Source organism: Nestor notabilis, unplaced genomic scaffold, assembly GCF_000696875.1.
Source record: "Nestor notabilis isolate BGI_N333 unplaced genomic scaffold, ASM69687v1 scaffold3067, whole genome shotgun sequence".
Classification (NCBI taxonomy): domain Eukaryota; kingdom Metazoa; phylum Chordata; class Aves; order Psittaciformes; family Psittacidae; genus Nestor; species Nestor notabilis.
The window spans coordinates 27,230-46,846 of record NW_009936741.1 but is presented as its reverse complement, the minus strand read 5'-3'; the positions used below and the strand labels follow the sequence as shown (position 1 = coordinate 46,846).

The 19,617-nt window shown below is 45.6% G+C and overlaps 1 protein-coding gene across 1 annotated transcript in view; it reads left to right on the top strand.

The window, feature by feature from the left end:
- The window catches only part of FN1 (fibronectin 1), a gene marked incomplete at its 5' end in the record, with an annotated part of 53,310 nt that extends 33,702 nt beyond the window's left edge, over nt 1-19,608 (top strand). Inside the window, 22 exons of the mRNA XM_010018473.1 lie at nt 1-47; nt 1,072-1,254; nt 2,251-2,340; nt 2,938-3,207; nt 3,599-3,715; nt 4,153-4,317; nt 5,021-5,176; nt 5,942-6,055; nt 7,601-7,870; nt 9,733-9,920; nt 11,022-11,109; nt 11,290-11,466; nt 11,703-11,792; nt 12,009-12,188; nt 12,742-12,831; nt 13,652-14,118; nt 14,650-14,788; nt 16,226-16,390; nt 17,673-17,798; nt 18,405-18,511; nt 18,770-18,880; nt 19,261-19,608. Coding sequence (XP_010016775.1) covers nt 1-47; nt 1,072-1,254; nt 2,251-2,340; nt 2,938-3,207; nt 3,599-3,715; nt 4,153-4,317; nt 5,021-5,176; nt 5,942-6,055; nt 7,601-7,870; nt 9,733-9,920; nt 11,022-11,109; nt 11,290-11,466; nt 11,703-11,792; nt 12,009-12,188; nt 12,742-12,831; nt 13,652-14,118; nt 14,650-14,788; nt 16,226-16,390; nt 17,673-17,798; nt 18,405-18,511; nt 18,770-18,880; nt 19,261-19,335 — 3,415 coding nt within the window. The remainder of the gene's footprint in view (nt 48-1,071; nt 1,255-2,250; nt 2,341-2,937; nt 3,208-3,598; nt 3,716-4,152; nt 4,318-5,020; nt 5,177-5,941; nt 6,056-7,600; nt 7,871-9,732; nt 9,921-11,021; nt 11,110-11,289; nt 11,467-11,702; nt 11,793-12,008; nt 12,189-12,741; nt 12,832-13,651; nt 14,119-14,649; nt 14,789-16,225; nt 16,391-17,672; nt 17,799-18,404; nt 18,512-18,769; nt 18,881-19,260) is intronic.
- Between the last annotated feature and the right edge of the window lie 9 nt (nt 19,609-19,617).

Genomic DNA, 19,617 nt, shown 5'->3' with positions numbered 1-19,617 from the left:
CATTAAGGGAGGAGAGAGCCCCCCTACCACTCTGACACAGCAAACGGGTGAATCTTGCAAACTTGTGTGTTTTGTGATGAGGACGGTGTTTCATGCTGTCACTGGCTGCCAGGAGGATGGGGCTTTGTCCAAAGAGGAATCCAGCCACTCACTGCGGGGAAGCCAGGCAGTCCCAGCTCGCTCCTTTTGTTAAATGGCAGCTGGGGATAGATAGGTGCCGTTTCTAATTTCAGGCATTTTAACACTGTGAATGGCTGCAGACTTGTCAGACTCATACACCATCTGCTATTCAGATTTCTGGGATCCAGCTGGAATCAAGAGCCTGAAACACGAGCTGTATATTCAGCAGACTATTAAACTGTGATTCCCCAAAGTAAGCGTGCCGAAGGGTGGAGCAGTTCCACAGACGCCCTCCAGCCTTGACAGCTATTTGGGCTTCCAGCAGCCTGTTTCAGTGGGGGCTCCACTCTGTCCACAGTGCCCCAAAGGATGCAGGTGAAATGAAATGGCCACTCCCTGAGTACATGCCATTGACAGCCATGCCACACCGTCAAGGGTCTCTCTAGTGCATGAGCAGAAGGCGAGCTGAAAACTGGTTCTTGCATGAAATCCTATTGTGGTTGAGGCTGTAAATCCTTTGACATGAGTAGAAGTAGAGTTACAGTAAATTAGTGATATAGCATCTCCTCTCCTATGTGTGCATGTATGAATTCTAGATGAGATTACTTTTCCATCTATAAGCTGCTGTATGGCAACTTTAAACCTCTCTTGGCTCCACATCTGTAATACAAAATATAGCTGCAAGAAGCATGTTACTTAAACTTGCTACCTTGTTTTCAAATTAGCCCCACAGGATATATTTCAAGTATCAGGAATTGCCAAGAGGTTAAAGGAGCCTGACAGTAGTACAGATGTATTTTTAACTATAGTAGAACCGAACGTAGTTTAGAAGTCTGTTTGCATGGATCTGACCCAGTAGTCTGTTATGCATGAGATGCTGATTCCCTGAACATACATCTTGATCAGCTCTTATGAATCACAGAACTAAGAGATCTGTTCCTTGTGATGTAGCTGTGCCTCCTCCCACTGATCTCCGCTTCACTAATGTGGGGTCTGATACGATAAGAGTGACTTGGACCGCACCAACTTCCATCGTGTTGAGCAGCTTCTTGGTGCGCTACTCACCTGTGAAGAAGGACGAAGATATTGCAGAGCTGACAATTTCACCCTCAGACAACATGGTGATCTTAACAAGTAAGTAGGTTACCTACAATTATAAAGAGGCCCCTTATATATGACATAAGATGGGGCAAAAGAAAAATTGCTTACTGTAAGTACAACTGGCCAAATACTCAGCTGATCTAAGCTGATGTTGAAGTAGCCTCCTGCAAACTCACACTAAATGGGGTTTGGCTACATGCTTTATCCAAGTTAAAGCCAAACTTCAGGAAAGTTTTTTTCCTATCAATCCAAGGACAGTGATGAATCAGGCTGTGGGTCAATTGCATTGATTTGCAGCCTGGTTAGATATTAAGAGTAAATACCTATTACTCACCTGGTTTGCCAGAAATGTCAAGGACTTGCTGTGCAGAGGTTCAGGGAAAGGATCAGAATGTGCAAAAGGTCATTGCTCCTTTGGCTTTGTATGCTCGAGACCAGAAAATAAACACTGTTTGTAAACTTACAGGACATGGCAACAGAACATTGGGCATTTTCAAAAAGCTGACATTAATTTTTGCTGGTGAGAAAGTTCCAGCTTTTACATTTGAAGTCTCTTTTCTTTTTCCATCCTAGAATCAGGTTGGTTGAGTGACAGACAATACCCACTTTCAAAATAAGAGGCCAGATCTGAAGCTTGTCTGAGTTAGAATAGCTGTGCTGGAAATCGTTGGCTCTGTTCCAGTTTATATCAGCTAAAGCTCTGTCCTGGTGCATAACTAAGCTACTAGATAACTAGAAGGGACCTTGTAGAAAACTAATTGCTTCTAGCCTGTCTCCACAAACTAATGAAGCAATGATACAGGATACCATGCTCCTTCAGGCTAAAACATTGTAAGCAACCATAATGCCACAAAAAGAACAGATTCAAATTTTTGGCTGTCCTGGAGGTTCAGATCTTCTATCAAGTCAAACCTGATTCTCTCCCTTAAGAAACACAGTTAAAATTGTGTAGGTTGAACGACTTCTAGCTATCTGTAAAGAAAGAAACATGAATTCCTGTACTTGAATTTCTGTACTTAAATTCCACAGATCTGCTTCCTGGTACTGAGTATCTGGTGAGAGTCTACAGTGTTTCTGAGCAACATGAGAGTGCACCTTTGTCTGGAATCCAGAAAACAGGTACTTAGATGCATGCTGAGACACATGTAAGATTAACGCCACCCAGTAAGCATTCATTAACAGGACTTTATTGCTTGCTCTTGTGTATTGCCACCTCGTTGGTGGGTTGCCATCTAGATATCATACAACAAGGCAGACGCACCTCTTGGGAAACACTATCAGGTTTTGCATTTCTTTATGCCTGAGAGCCAGAACTTCTGTTGGTTTTAAATAGAGCACCTGGTATGAATGTACTGATGGTGTCTGCCTGAGAACCAACCAGGCAGAGCCTATCATATTTATCATTCAGTCTTTCGTGTTTCATAACTGTGTAATGGAGTTTGCTCATGTGCATTGTTTATGCTGCATTGTCTGTGTGTGCCATACTTTCTTTCCCTGCAATTGTGTTTCAGTGCTTGTTTATCTCCTTTTGACTAAATATTTATTTAGTCCTATGTTGATCTCCTTTTGACTAAATATTTATTTAGTCCTATGGATAAATAGCATTTAGCTTAGGATCTAGTAGCATTGTAGTATTGAGCATAATGAAACGTGTTAGTGATCATGATAACCAGTAGTTTGGCTGAGCTCAGTCTCTTATCTCTTTGAAATACCCAGCTCTCGATTCCCCAACTGGCCTTGACTTCTCGGATATAACTGCTAACTCCTTCACCGTGCACTGGATTGCTCCTCGTGCAACCATTACAGGCTACAAAATCCGGCATCACCCAGAGCATGGTGCTGGCAGGCCCAAGGAGGACCGCGTGCCCCCGTCACGGAACTCCATCACCCTTACCAACCTGCTTCCAGGGACTGAGTACGTGGTCAGCATCGTTGCCATCAATGGCAGAGAGGAGAGCGTGCCCTTGGTTGGCCAACAAACAACAGGTAAGCCTTGAGAGAGCACTGGCTAAAAGTTGCTGTGAGGATTTTTGGTGTCCTCTAGCAAAGTAATTGCTGTTGAACTAGATATTCCCTACCAGCTAATGAAACTTTGCTTATGAGGAGATGTCTATGATACTGAGGTAGGGCCTGATTTAGATAACGGGGAGAAACCATGCTACTTTCAGATCAAGTTGGATGTCTTTAGGGCTGGCAGGCTTTTTTCATTAAATCTAGCCCAGTGCTGGATGGATTTTAACCAGATACATCACTTGTAGAGGTGTGTGCACTGGGCTAAGTAAGGGAGATGAGTAGCAGAGGAACATGGTATGATAGGTGGAATATGTAACCAATGGGTATTAACTGCATTTAAACTCTCTCAATTCTCTGTTTCTAGTGTCTGACGTTCCAAGGGACCTGGAAGTGACCCCCACCAGCCCAACCAGCCTTGTGATTTCCTGGGATGCTCCTGCAGTGACAGTCAGATACTACCGGATCACTTATGGTGAAACAGGTGAGGGCAGGCTGCTATGGCCAGTCGCAGACCAGAAACTCTATTCTGAGGCCATTAGAAAACCACAGCAAATAGCAAAGGCAGGTTTGACTGTAGCAAGCAAAAAACTCCCATATCTCTGAGATTCTTGCAGCATATTTAGAGAAGATTGTAAAATGTAGGTGTTTATTTATTTGTTTTTAAAGGAGAGCAAATCACTTTTTGTCTACCAAAAAGAAAGAGCATCTGGAGCATTCCAGACATTTAGAGGTGGTTCTGTGTACATATTCCACTTTTTGCTTCATGTTGGTCTGAAAAAGACTTTGACCCAACAACCATTGAAGTCAACAGGGTCCTGTCTTCAGTGATGCATGAAGGACTGTCCTGGGTTTGGTGATGATTTAAAATGTAGAATTGAGAGATCTATTAAACTTCTTTTTCCACCCTACCCTCCTTAGGTGGAAGCAGCCCTGTGCAGGAATTTACAGTGCCTGGCGCCATGTCTACTGCTACCATCACTGGCCTCAAACCTGGTGTAGACTACACCATCACTGTGTATGCTGTAACTGGCCGTGGAGACAGCCCTGCCAGTAGCAAGCCAGTCACTGTCACCTACAAAACAGGTGAGACCTGTTTAAACAAAACAAAACAGACAACCCCCCCTACAGCTTGTGTTCAATTATCTGCATAAATTTGTATCACTGATCCCTGGTTTCTTTTACGCATCATGGGCTATGTTGTAAGCCCATCACTTTCAGTGGAGCTGTGTATCATGGTGCCCCAGCATGATAACGACATGACACAGAAGGGGATCTTCTGTGGACTTGGACTTTTGGTGGAGGGACACCCTGTGGAGTCCTGATGGGGATACAAGCAGTATTTGACTGCTTATTTCAGAGTGAGAATCCTGTTGGGCTCTTGTATCATGGGGTCACTCTTGGCTTAACTCTGGTGCTTGTGGCACACTGTCATGTTATGTGATCCTGATGAGACCTGGCTTTCTAACTCCAGGATTGTCATCTCACTCCTCATCTGGATATAGCCTAATCCTACTCCTACTGTAGCTGAGGATAAAGGCATTTAGTAGCCTTTAAAACAACAAAAATCCTCAGCTAACATTGATATGAGGTCAGTCACCCACACATCTTGGTTAAGGCTTTTTTGCTCTGGTCTACCATGAGGGATCAATAAATAGCAACGTGTTTGGTGTTCCAAAAAGCACAGCCTAGAAAAGAAACAGCAGAATAAAATTCAGCTAGGAGGCAACAGTGAGGGGAGGGTTTCCTGTACCAACATACTCAGAAAAAAACTTTTTTTGTTGCCCAGAAATAGACACACCATCCCAGATGCAAGTTACCGATGTCCAGGACAACAGTATCAGCATCAGATGGCTCCCTTCAACATCCCCAGTCACAGGGTATCGTGTGACAGCTGTCCCCAAGAAAGGACATGGGCCTACAAAGACTAAAAATGTCCCTGCAGGTAAAAGCAAGTGACATCCTTCACCAGATCTGTAAAGAATGAAAGATGTGGCCACCAGAATCAACACTATCAGGCACTAGGCATATGCTCGAAGCCAAACTCTCTCCTGCTTGTACCTATTTTTGCCATCCTGCTGACTTCAGTTGGGTCTCATTCAGGAGACGCTAGGGCAAATTTTTGCCCTGAAATCTTTGCATACTGCTTTTGGAAACCTCAGTGTCTCTGAAAGGCACCTGGATTTCGAAGAAATGCCATTGGATTTTCTAGCACCCAGCAAAACTTCCTCTGAAATACTTCTGAAGGTGCCATAATGTGGCCCTTGCTCATAGCATGGACTCAGTCATACAGGCTGCAGGCTTGGCCTCATTACCATAGAGCTTGCCAAGTCAGCTCTTGGGTTGCTCTCAGGAGCACAGTGCATTTTTTAGGATCAGCAGTGATTAGCACTCTAGGGATGCTTGGGATGCAGTTGGGTTAATGGTCAGACTTAGTCCAGAAAATGCTGAAAGCTGGTCTTCTCTTGCTTTATTTTTTCTACTGTGCTGACCTGCCCTCCTGGTAGCTGTGGGGCTTGAAAGCAGGTACAAATGGCAGATGCTGTCTTGTGCACTGCCAGGGAAGCACAGTGCAAGCAAAAGGCAAACTTGATATGTCAATCCAATCTTGTTTTAATGATGTTTATTCATAGTATGGCTTATACAGGCCCTTCATTCAAGGCTACTTAGAGGCCAGTTCTGATGGACTAATGTTGTTCTTTCCTGCCAGATCAAACACAAGTCACTATTGAAGGACTGCAACCCACAGTTGAGTACATGGTCAGTGTCTACGCTCAGAATCAGAACGGAGAGAGCCTCCCCTTGGTAGAGACAGCTGTCACCAGTATGTATTTCACTTCATGGTAACGAAACAAGTGTTATCTATTGATGTCTACCGTGCAGTGTCACATTCCCAGTGAAAGCAAGGGGCAGCTGCCTAGTCTCCAGGAGAATGCAAAGTGGTCTCTGCCCTGTGATAAGTACCATGCACCTAAATTGCAGATGCTGGCAAAAAATGCTGTTTCCTTCCCTCCGACGGTGGCAAAACGCAGTGTCTCACCCCCTCAAAATGCTGTGCTTCTGATTTTCTTTCACTAAAGCCACAAAGTCTTTTGGGGTTTTGTTTGCCATCAGCCAATCAGTGGGAAAAAATGTGCAAAGATCTTTCTGGAGCTAGGTGGCAAAGGTGATTACTGGCCCTAAAGAGGAGGCAAGAGGGAACATGTAACCCAGAGGGACACCTCTGATGTCAAGTGCCTTTTTCAGGGACACCTTTGGGATAGGGATTTTCATACATGTTATTCCCTTGCTCGGGCTTGTATTCAGCACCACAGCTCAGCCCCAAATACTTACAGAATTGTCCTAAAGACAAGAGGAGCTTCACTGAAGCCTTGCAGAGATGGGAAAAGGGTCCACATCAATTTCAAACCAACAAATTCCTGGACAAAAATCACCTTTGCCAACTAGAAAATGTAGAAAATTCAGAACTAATATAACATGGCAAATAAGAGTCGAAATCCTGTAGAAAAGCATAATTTGGATCCAATATAAAAATGATATGCCAGATGCTTGCCTTTTGTGTAACAAATGGGTATAGCTCTGTGGTAGCCACTCCTGTGGAGCAAGGCTCACTTACCTTGCTGTCTAGCACTGAGCTCTCACCTTGCTAGGGAAAGCTGATGAATTGATGGAAGTAGGAAGCGTGCATATCACCCAGTTGCACCTGTGGACATTCCCTGTGCACTCAATATGAAGCTAAAAAGTTTGTTTCTAACTGATATGAAACTATAATATACTGAGTAATTTGCTTTCTTGATGAGTGTGTTAATTGGATATTAATTTATGAAAGAAAACAGAGGGACTGATTCTCCTTGCACTGGTGCTTTGCACAGCAGCTTACAATAGTGAAAAGCAAATGCAGCATGAATCCAAACTTCCCAAGGCAGGTGGGTTGACTGGTGGCCTTTAGCACTAGGAACCTGTTACTGGCTCTGATGGTAGAAACGGCTTAAAATTCCCGCTTCCTTTTTTCCTCTTGACCACATGAAGGTAGCTTAATGCTGCGAGAGTTGTGTAAAAGGGGTTTGGTGCTAATGGCTTTCAAATATAGGTAAGGATTGGTGGCCTGGGTGCTTTGAAGGTTGTAATGCAAGTGCTTTTAGTTTCACCAAGGCCAAGGTCGCCTTCCTGTTGTCTGGCACCTGCAGGCTCCCAGCCTCAGTCAGCACGGTGTAAGCATGTGTGCAAGGTGCAGCACAGAGGAGAATCAAGTCCCCCTCTCCTGCGCAAAACCAAAAACTGCTTTGCATGTAATAGAAGTGCTTTTTATTTTCCTCACCCACAACCTGCTTTTTATCACATAACCTCTTCCCGTTAATTTGCCTAACAGACATTGACCGCCCTAAAGGACTAACATTCACTGAGGTGGATGTTGATTCCATCAAAATTGCTTGGGAAAGCCCGCAGGGGCAAGTCACCAGGTACAGGGTGACCTACTCAAGCCCTGAGGATGGAATCCATGAGCTATTGCCGGCCCCAGGTGGCGAAGAAGACACTGCTGAGCTGCATGGCCTCAGGCCAGGTTCTGAGTACACTATCAATATCGTTGCCATATACGATGACATGGAGAGCCTGCCCCTCACTGGGACCCAGTCCACAGGTACACCTTTAACTACACCACCCAGCAGGCCATGGCAGCAGTGGCTTCTGCCCTGTTGGGTAAAGTGTGCTTCCATGCCCAAATCCGTGCCGGGGAAGCCCCGGGGCAGCTGAGGGGATGTGAATGCTCTTGAGAGATGACTTAGTTGGTGCTGGAGAGCTGTCTGCCAGCAGAGTCAGCCTACATACACATCAGGGAAGGTAGGGAATGCAGGAAAGATTGGCAGCATTGAAGGAGCAGATTCTAGAGGAAGGAAGAATGTCGATTCACAGCCTTCTCTTAGTCCTCAAGTGGATCAGTAATGTCCGGTCCCTACTCACAAAGCCTAATTCATGGTGAACCACCCTCTCACAATGCTCTTGTCTTGTCTTGTCTTTAGGATGTGGGGCACCTGCAAGCAGCAGCAGCCAACAGTAGAGAGACCAGGGCAGCTTTCATTCCCCAGGGTCCTTGGTGTTGTATGGAGCAAAAGATGAGCATGAAGGGCTAGGAGACTGCTTAACCCTCGGGTCTCACAGATCCTCTAGATTCTTCACTGGCATTGCCCTAAGGACTACAGCCCATGTGCATGCCCATGCCTCTGCTCACATCACCTCCACAAGAAAAGGACATACTCCATTCAGGAGAGTCCTTTATGTGCCAGTCTCATCCAGCTCCATGTAGAATACATGTCAAATTTCTTTGTCAAAAAGAAAAAGGAAGCTGATAAAATTACTTCCAGCAATAAGGAAGTAATTGCAAACCTTCCAGCACTACCAGACATGTCTTTATGGCAAAGGTAGCACCTCTGTAATAAAGGTCTTCTGTTCATCTGTGGATGAAAAGTTAGCCCTATAATTCCAGGGGTGTAATGAAGACAGTGATTCCTAGTGTACAGATTGTTATGCTAAACTGAAGCAAAGTGCTGTAATGATTGGAACAGCTGGCTGACTACCTGCCAGAAATGCAAATATAGTCACTTTTAAACCCCACTCTCTGGTTTACCCTTTGCGGGCTCTTCAAAAGCGTATTTGAAGGCATTCAAGACTTTCCATTGACTCTCTTGAGCTTCAGATTGAGCTCTGAGCAAAGCAACAAGGAAGAATTACCTTGTATTTCCACTCTATAAGATTAGAGAACTTCACAGCAACATGCTAATAGTGGGCATTATGGTAACAGTGTATATTTCCCTTGTTTACAGCCCAAGGACTACCAGCAGTAAGGCAAGAAAATGTTTCAATGGATGCTCCTTTTTATGTAAACATTTGTTTTCAAAGACATTAGATGTGTTTGCTCATGAACAGGCTCTTGCGTGATGAGCCTTATGGCCACCACAGCTCTGCTTTTCCATTGCCTTGCTCTCTGTGTAGTAATTTACACTTGTGTAAGTGGCTGTAAAATGCTTCCCCTCTGCATTTGCAGTATTTTTATATTCTCTTTGCGATTCCTGAGCCTGCTTCCTACTTACTTTTGTAAATCATCCGTCCTATTTTAGAAATGAACAGAGATAGGCAAGTGAAGCAGGACTGAACTATTAGCTGTGTGATGAAAAGCAGAATTAAACCAGACAGGCCTACTGCAGATTTAAACATGTCCCAAAGCCTTTGCCTTATATCACAGCAAGTGCTGTTACTCAGCTAACTTCAGGGCTGAAGCATCAAGATCTCATTATTTCTGCTGAAAAGTATTACTGTAGATTTGAGCACCTCCTCCTGAATTCCTTGTCCCCTTCCACAGAGCTTTATGCCTGTGTTTGCAGAAGGCATACCACTTTCCTGCCCATCTATTTTGAGCCTAAACCTGTCTCCTGTTCAGGACAAAATATTGTTTTATCCAAGACTGTTTTCTTTAAACTAACCATCTGCCAATATGGATTTTTGCAGCAATTCCACCTCCAACAAACCTGAAGTTTACTCAGGTGACTCCCACCAGTCTTACTGTCAACTGGAATGCACCAAATGTCCGCCTCACTGGCTACAGAGTCAGAGTGAACCCCAAAGAAAAGACTGGTCCTATGAAAGAAATCAACCTTTCTCCAGACAGTACATCTGCTGTCGTGTCTGGATTAATGGTAACTCTTTTCTCTGTGTAATGAAGACCATGTTGTGGGAAGATGTTAGGAAAACCTGTGGCAATTTCAAATTCTTGGGTCAGGAACTTGAGCTGGAGTAGGTCACTCCAGCTCCTAAGGGTATGACTGAGTTTGAAGCCGATGGTTAGTCAGACTTTTACTACTTGTTACCATAGCTTTTAGAAGGCAAAGTGTTGGCCTGCTGAATCTGCATTCTTTTCCCTTCCTCACTGAGCACAGACAGACTGGATGCCTTAATCAAATGCAAATTACCAAGTTCACAATCAACAATAACCCAGTAAAATGCTTTTACTCATCTTTCACAAAAGAAGTCAGATAAGCTGATCTAAAGCAGAGGTTTTCAAGCTGTGATATGGGAGCTCTGGCAGTCTTTTGCCTGTTTTTAAGACATCTGCAAAATATAAGTACAAAATGCAAGTCTTTTGTGAGTAGGCTTAAATTTGCTACATAGCCATCTTCTCCACTGGAAACATTTCAGAAGTTCCTGAACTGGAAAAGGCTGAAAATCACTGCTTTTATGGTTCCTGCTATCTTAAAAAGCTACTGATCTGTTTTTAAGGAGTTTTATGAATCATTTTCAAAAATGAGCCTTTCAAAAATGAACCTTAAAAAAACATTCTCCTCTACGTGGACTCCTGGTCTGATGCAGACAAGGATGAAAGACCACGTTGTAACTTCCACCATTCTCTTCACAGCAAGAGCACCTTATCACAGCAAATGGCATCCATTAACCCCAGGATAAACAGGAGGTAAAGCAGGTTTTTCCAGAGAATCAGTTTTGAAGTACTGATTCCAAAGTGAGGGATGACAAATACACTTCTTCCAGGATTTCCTCTGCTCCTGTGTGTTCATATGTGCATGCACTAATGGTGTTATCAGCAAGGTCCATGTGTACTCTTTTGTTATAGCTGGAAATAATTAGAATTATCCATCAATCCTTCACTGATTTCAGTTATTTTAAGGCTTCATGCTTCAGTGACTGGTGATTGAGAAATGTGACTGACAAATGCTGAATGAGGGCAGGACTACTTCTCAATGCGCCACCTCCTTCTGATAACATGTTGTAACTGTCCATTCTAGGTAGCAACCAAGTATGAAGTGAGTGTGTATGCCCTGAAGGACTCTCTGACCAGCCGACCAGCCCAAGGGGTGGTCACCACTCTTGAAAGTAAGTAGTGAGCCTCTCACAAATGACCAGTTGGTACTGTGCTGGGTGCAGAGGCTGAGATCCTACTGTGTCAGAAGTAGGGCTCTATACAAAGCTCCAGCAAGGGCTTTCACAAACACTTAGCTGGTGAGATTCAGAGTCCCCACTGTACTGACAGGAGGCCTTTTCCTTCTGGTGCAGATGTTAGTCCCCCTCGCAGGGCCCGTGTGACAGATGCCACTGAGACAACCATCACCATAACCTGGAGAACCAAGACTGAGACCATCACTGGCTTCCAAATTGATGCTGTCCCAGCAAGTGGGCAGAACCCCATTCAAAGGACCATCAGCCCTGATGTTAGGACGTACATGATCACTGGTAAGTGAGGGGCTTCTGCAGGCACAGGAGCTTCCAGGGTCATATCAGAAGGTACACTGGGTTCTTGTTTTGTAGTTAAATTTCTTTGGAGAGAAATACTATAGGAACAAAAGGTGGGAAAAGTATCTGAGTCATGAAAACTAGTCTTCAAGAAGAATTTGTTGGAAGACATTCTGATGCCCCTCCGTAGATGGCTTCCTCAGTTTACTAACAATTATGTTTCAACTTCATTTTAGGCTTGCAGCCTGGCAATGATTACAAGATCTACCTTTACACTCTGAACGAGAATGCACGCAGTTCCCCAGTAGTGATTGATGCCTCCACTGGTAAGGATCTTGTCTGACTTTTCTGCTCATGCAAACAACATAGCAATCACATATGGTCAATCAGTTTTCTATGTCTGATCCCATATAATACTTACTGCGACTTGCAGCAATAGATTTTACTCCTGAGTTTAAGAAGGGTGTCAAGAAGATGAAGTTCAGGTGAAGAATATGCTTGCCTTTACTGTGTTTGACTTGTGTCCTTTTGTTTTCACCTAGCTATTGATGCTCCTTCTAACCTGCGCTTCCTTACAACCACAAGCAACTCCCTCCTGGTTACCTGGCAGCCTCCACGAGCCAAGATCACAGGCTACATCATCAGATATGAGAAACCTGGCTCACCAGTCAAGGAGGTTCTGCCTCGCCCTCGGCCCGGCACCACTGAGGCTACTATTACTGGTACCTGTCTCTCTCTTGTTTGGGAGCTCTTCACCTGAATTGCTTAAAATTGAAGGGAGAGGTTGAAGGCCTAATCATAAAATGTGTTGGTGGTGAGCTAAGAGAAAGACAAATTTTGTCCATTTATTGTGGTTTCTAATGACAGGCAGTGGTTTTATAAGGACACATGTCCTACTAACATCATACACTTAGCTGAGCAGACCAGCCATCAGGTTAGAACAATCCACAGGTGTTTGTTTCCACTGTCACCACAACTATCATCCATTCAAGGAAAAACCCCTTTGACTCTGGCACCCCGTCAGTCACGTGTTGTGAAGATTCATTTTGCTTTGTGTCTGCAGCATCCGTGATCCCAGCTGGCATGGTCAGATTTGAAACTTGCTCTGAGGAGCAGGAGGCCGGACTCTTTGTACTGTCCTGAAAACCTCAGATCCAAAATACCCATACTGTAGCCAATACCCGCCTCCCTTTCTACCCTAGATCCCACACATAATCATAAAAGAAAAGCAGCTCTTAAATTTCAGATTGCTTTGTGTCCTTCTTCCTTCCCTAGGTTTGGAACCAGGAACTGAATACATCATCTACATCATTGCTGTGAAGAACAATCAAAAGAGTGAACCACTGATTGGCAGGAAAAGGACAGGTAAAACAAAGCTCTGGATTGTCGTGTGCCAGCAGGAGATGATGTCTTCCACTGGGGACATCCATGGGGAATATAATCTCAGGACTGAAATAATAATGTTATTTAAAGTATCCTGTTCACACCATTCAGCCACACTTTTTTGAGTCAAGCAGGCTTTGTAGGGAGGTTTTCCTTTCTGGGATGCAAGAGGTAAGATTCTGAAGTTACATTAATCACATATAGGTGTGTTTGAACATCAAGAACAAAACAGCATGCTTGGTGCTTGATTCCTGCCTGGGTACCTAACTGACAATTGAATTAGGATTAACAAACACTCACATTACCATCCAGCACCTGATAGCCTCAAGGGCAGGATACTTTAATTTGTTCCCCATCGCATTTCTCTTACTGTACAACATCCACAATGCAAGACTGACATACCTGTAGCAAGCAAAATACCAGCTGGATATCCAAATGTGACCAAGAAGTTAGTTTCTTACTACACACCTTTGACTGGTAACCTGTGGGTATCTCTTGTAATAGTTTCTACTCAGTTTGAGCAGTGGTGGCTTCTTTGGGTTGTAGCATTCAAAACTTGCTCAGCTGTATGAAAACTTCATACCAACACCCTTCTTATGCTTATATATTAAGGATATACATGTATATAAATATGTCTAAAGATAGAAATTTCCTTCACAATCACAACAAGGTCACACAAAGTGTGTTGCATTTTGGGATGATTGCTAGTCTCTGATGCTTGGAGCAGTGTACAGCCTCAACTCTATTTAATTTACCATTGTTAACACTTTCCTTTATGGCTTCTCACCTTCTTTTTGGCTAGATGATCTTCCCACACTGATTACCAGACCTCACCCCAACCAACCCGACATTCTCGACGTACCTTCCATCGATGAGGGCACCCCTTACCTCACCAACAATAGGTATGACAATGGAAATGGTATCCAACTCCCAGGCACCTCTGGGCACCCGCAGACAATAGGACACCAGGGTCAACAAGTCTTCTTTGAAGAGCACGGCTACAGACGGCCTGTACCCACTACAGCAACGCCCCTTAGGCCGGGGTCAAGGAGGCAACCACCAAATGTAGATGAAGCAATTGAAATCCCTGGGTACCAGGTACCCATCATAGTGGAACCTTCCTACCCCCACTCCCGTGGGCCGCGGCGCAACGACACCACAGGACAAGAAGCTCTTTCTCAAACAACCGTCTCTTGGAGGCCGTTGCTGGAGAGTTCTGAATACATCATCTCATGTCATCCAGTCAGCCAGGACGAGGATACTCTGCAGGTAACTGAACTGTCCTGGCATAGGAATGGTGTTAGCCTCACCTGTGGTACTCGGCATCTCTTGGGAGTCCAGTCCCTTTGCTGTGTTAAGGGAGTGGCAGTGAGAGTTAGCTTCATGAGTCTTTTTAACATGTAACTGAAACCAGGAAGGACAAATGCCTCTCTCCTCTCCTTCACAGAGAAGGCTACAAGATAAAACTACTAAACCAGAAAGCCCTTGGAATGTTGTCAGCATCCCCAGGGAAGGGGGCGGTTGGGGAGATGGTTGGGAGTTTCAAAGACAGATGCTGATTTCCCAAGCCAAAGTCTCTTTTAGTGCTTCTCCTTTGTCTCCCTTGGTTTCTGTTTCCCTGAAATGATGGTAATAACACATCCTTCATGAACCATAGTCCAGAAGAAATTCTAGCTTCGTTGGGGCTGACTCCATCATATGCAGAGCATAGAAGTCAACCTAAACCCCTGTGTCTTTCCTATTTACCTAAGGAGTAATTACTCCTCCCTTTCCGGTGACTTGGCATTCCTCTTGTTACAGTTCAGGGTTCCTGGCACTTCCTCCAGTGCTACACTCACTGGTCTTACAAGAGGGGCCACCTACAACATTATAGTGGAAGCCCTGAAAGATCACCGGAGACAAAAGGTGTTGGAGGAGGTGGTCACAGTTGGCAATACTGGTAAGTAAAAGCTTTATGGAGCCTCGGTGAACCTGTGCTGTCCCTGCCCCACTTCCCTTACTCAAGACAACCTACCTGGTACCCAGGCTTGGGAACAGTTCAGAAACGAAGCTTCTGCTGACACAGGAGAGGTCATAGCAGGACACCAGGACAAGTGGTTTGTGGGGTCCACCGGTTTTGGATAACTGGCACACTTGACTGTGTGACTACAGCTATTCTGATCTGCTGTCTAATCATGAAGAATGTGCTTTGAGGCACTATCCACTCCTTCTCTAGGATCAATGCCCAGGAGAAAGCAAGAGATCTGACGTTTCCTGCCCCAAGAGGAGGTCAGGGATCAGGATGGTGTTGCACATTCCTTCCCAGTAGCAAAGATCTGCTGTCCAAATAGCACGTCATGCTTACAGGAAGGTGCTGGTGGCCCACTTAACTGCTCTGTCAGTCGCTGCTGCTCTGTTAGTTATCCAGCAGCACCACTAGCCCGTTGGGAAGGTCTGGCAGCAGGACAGGCTGCCTGCAGAGATGCTGATCAAGCACAAACAGGCAGCACTTAGAAGCCATGTGACCAACCACAAAGTAGTTGTGGTCTGAAACAGCACTTGCCACAGCTGGAAAGCTCAGAGCCCACACACACCCTGTGGGACCTGGGCTTTGCTTTTACCAGCACAGGGGTCTGGTCAACAACTGGTTCTCCCTCCAGCTCCTCCTGTGTGTATTTTGAGGTCAAAAAGAAGAGGAAGACAGGATGGGAGAAGAGGAAATGAAGAGTTAAGGATTTACTTTGTCCATCCATTATGCTGCTCCACGCAGCCTCCCAGGGAAATCAGGCTGTTTCTCCCCTTCCAGTGTCACGCTTGTCTCATGTCTGTCACAAACTGAATTGTGAGCATTAATCCTCGACCTCGATCATCACACACTGACCTGTTGGTGTGAAACACCCACCTTCCAATCAAGGCACATACCTAGCGTGGAAATCAGTCCCTCCTGATTTCTACATTGGCCTGGTCTCCTCCCATCCCCCTGCCATGAGCTAGAATCTGAAGCACCTCAAAAACGTGCACATGCAGCTACCAAGCTCCTGCTGTTACTCAGCATCTCACAGCACTCTTCTCTCAAAACCAGGCTAAGTTAGGTTGTTGCTCTCCAGCAGCAAATGCAGAAACTCACACTTGCTTAAAACTTGGCAAATTAAAATGCAAATAGCCCTCATGTCAGCTTTTTTTATCATTCAACCTCTCTGACACATGCAAATGGAAAATGAATCACAGGGAGTCTGGACTGCTGACAGAATTGTCAAGGATATGCCCATGGGGGAGCTTCGTTACTGCCAGGATATTGTAAGGGGAAAAAAACCACACGTATTCAGTGAAAATCATTCTGTCTTTCAGTAGCTCCTATTGCTGTGTGTGATGCCTGTTTCCTCTCTTTCTGTTCCAGTGTCTGAAGGACTAAACCAGCCAGCTGACGACAAGTGCTTTGATACTTACACTGGCTCCTTCTATTCCATTGGCGAGGAATGGGAGCGGTTATCTGAAACTGGCTTTAAGCTCTGGTGCCAGTGTTTAGGCTTTGGCAGTGGCCATTTCAGATGCGACTCTTCTAGTGAGTAGCTTGCTTTTGACCATCCCTGTCTCCAAGCTCCCTGAGCACTAATGACATGTTTGACAGAGCCAACCTGATCCAAACATGATGCAGATGAACGCAGGCTCTGAAGTTTTGGAACCAAAGCAGTGTTTTGCATCATGAGAAGTGATGGAAAACTGGGGTTGCTCCTGAGCTGTGCAGCTTAGCTAGTAGTGCCACTCACTGCCTCAGCAATGAGCAATGTTGTATTGACGTAATGACTTGTTCACCAAAGGGAAATGGTTTATTTTCCCCACCCTTGCCATGCACATCCAGGTAATGGGTAAGAGTTAGCTAGGCAAGAGGCCTAAGTGCCAGTGGAGAAGATGGCTTTGAATATTAGATTATGGTTGAATCTGCATGTCCTAAGTACACACATCATTGTCATGGGCCAGACAGAACTTATGTGGATTTCAGTGGGTATTACAGCAAGTATCAAGGCTGCTTCGCAAAGCAAAAGCAACTTGTGGAGCCAGGTGTGGCCCTGCCATGGCAGGAGGGTTGGACCAGATGATCTCCAGAGGTCCCTTCCAACCCCGATGATGTGGTGGTTTTCTCAGCAGCTCTTTGAAGCTCTGCAGGCAGCCCCTCTGCTGGGGCACTAAGCTTTATGTTTGCAGGGCTGGGTTTTACCTGGAAGAATCTCAAACTTCGTGGAAGGGGATGGAAGAAAAGTCTGTGATTGAGTGGTTTAGCACAACACATACCCAGCTGATTTAAACTGTAGAGTAAGCTTAGCATAAGAGGGTATTTCTGCAATTTGCATGGCCTCAGAGGAGTGACTGCAGGGAAGACTCTTGTCTTACAGGATTCATGTTTATATTGCATTATTTAATACACATGGCTTACCCGTTGCATTTTGCAGTCTCTGTGATAACAGTTTCACCAGGTATTTGCTGAAAAAGAGCATTTGAAATATTTTTCTCTCCCTTCTTTCCCCATCTCTATTGAATTCCCTTTCTCTTCCTCTCCTGTTAGTCAACGTTCCTCTCCCCCTCCCCACTCTTTGTCACATCCTTTTTTCCTAAGAGTCTCCAGCCATTTCCTAGAGCTGTAACAGTCTTCAGCAGCTGAAAGCTGCAGGAGCTGAATCCATTTCCAGCAGGAACTCATTTCCTTCTTGGGACTTGGATAAGCTGAAAAGATCCTTTCTCCTGCCCCTCTGTTGGTTGCTGAGACACCACCAAGGTGTTCTGCTGCTGGGCCACCTCAATGTGTGAGATAACAACTCCTGCTTCTCTTGTTCCTTTGCCTTCTCCAGAGTGGTGCCATGACAATGGTGTGAACTACAAGATCGGGGAGAAGTGGGACAGGCAGGGAGAGAATGGCCAAATGATGAGCTGCACTTGCCTTGGAAATGGAAAAGGAGAATTCAAGTGTGAACCTCGTAAGTCCCCTTTGGATGTTAATCAGAGCTCCCATTCAGGAAATCTCAGCATCTCAGTTCCCTTCCCATTAACTTCTTGTCCTGCCATGGGCACAAGCAGAGTATCAGTGTGTCAGATCCAGGTTTGGGAGGCTGAATCTGTGACAGATTGAATCTGTCCTCACAAGAGCTGAAGGCATAAAAGTCACATTGCCAAGCTTGACAAGAAGAAAACCCTCTGTTGTTAGCTGAGGTCACAGCACACTCAGCATCTGGCTGCCTGTGATCCTGGAGCTACACAAGAGGGCCATGTCACCACACCAAGGGGTGTGGATTACCCTAATCAGTAACACAGGACTTTCCTGCAGGGCTTGTCACCTGAATGTCCCCTGACTTCACACTGAATTAAACTCTATTGCTCTTGTCATGCAAATACCCCCATGCTCTAGTTTGAAGTGTCTGGAGAGCTATAAAAATGACTGATGTTCTCCCTGCCAGTCAGTGAGCCTCCAGTCAGACAGGGAGAGTGCACTGGCTAGAGGCTCCTGTTCTGAGCACCAACCTGCTCTGAGACTGCTTGGAGCCAAGCCCAGGCTGTGCAGCTGAGCTCTGCCCATTCCTCCACAGATGAGACCACATGCTATGATGATGGGAAGATGTACCAAGTTGGAGAGCAGTGGCAGAAGGAGTACTTTGGGGCCATCTGCTCCTGCACTTGTTATGGAGGACAGCAGGTAAGCGGGAGGGACTTGGCATGTTGAATACAGGCGAAGAGAGGAGGCTGTACTGAGGGCGGTTCTAAGACTGCTGGGTTTCAGGTCAGATGGTGCCTAATGCCTGGCCAAAACAGGCCTTTGTAAGAGGCAAACAATTAGCAGAAGAGCTTAAATACTTGCATCTCGGCCTCTCTGGTGATGGTCTGAACGCTGGCAGCTCCTTGGCTGCCTGCCTCAGCATGGTCTGACCAGTGCACACGTGTTGTGTTTCCCCAGGGCTGGCGCTGTGACAACTGCCGCAGACCCAGCGTGGAGGTGGCCCCCGAAGGCTCTGCTGGCCACACCTACACACAGTTTACACAGAGATACCACCAGGCCACGAACACTGTGAGTACACTTCCCTTCTCTGCACGGGGGCCGCACAGGGCTCGAGGGTGAGAGTAGTGTGCAGTGTGCTCTGCTCGGTCACAAGTGCATGGTCCAGCCACTGATCCAGCAAATGGTCACTGAGCTCACCCTTCCACACGTGGTGTTGGGTGCCACACTCACATCAGTAGGACGTCTTGGCTAGTTCTGGGGTGTTCCTGCATGCTCTGGCTGAGGTGGTGGTGCATGTAGTGATTTCCTAGTCTTCACTTCTAAACCAGCTTGTGTGCTTTGTGCTGAGGAAGCCCAACTGCTGGCAGCAATCTTCAGCCCAAACAACAGCACGGAAGTGTCCGTCCTTACAGGACAGAGCACTAACTGATTTCCTTCCCTCCTGACAGAACGTCAACTGCCCCATTGAGTGTTTCATGCCCTTAGATGTACAGGCAGACACACAACACCCGCGGGGAAAGTAACATCCAGCAAGACCTCTTGCAGCAATGGCAACAGACAAACCAAAGTATAAATCCCTGTCTGCCAGGATTACCACCAAACTGGAGTGATGCTAAAGCAAAACTGCAGCTTTGGAGAATGGCCAAATGCTCCGGAGCCATTGTCCCAGCTTAAGCTCAACTCACAGCTTCTCCAAGCGCCACTCTTGGAGTGTTTCAGACTTTTCTCATGATTGATAGTGATTGTCTTGGTTTTGCTCAAAGTGTTGAATACCAGTCAGTATTTTCAAATTTAAAGACAATAAA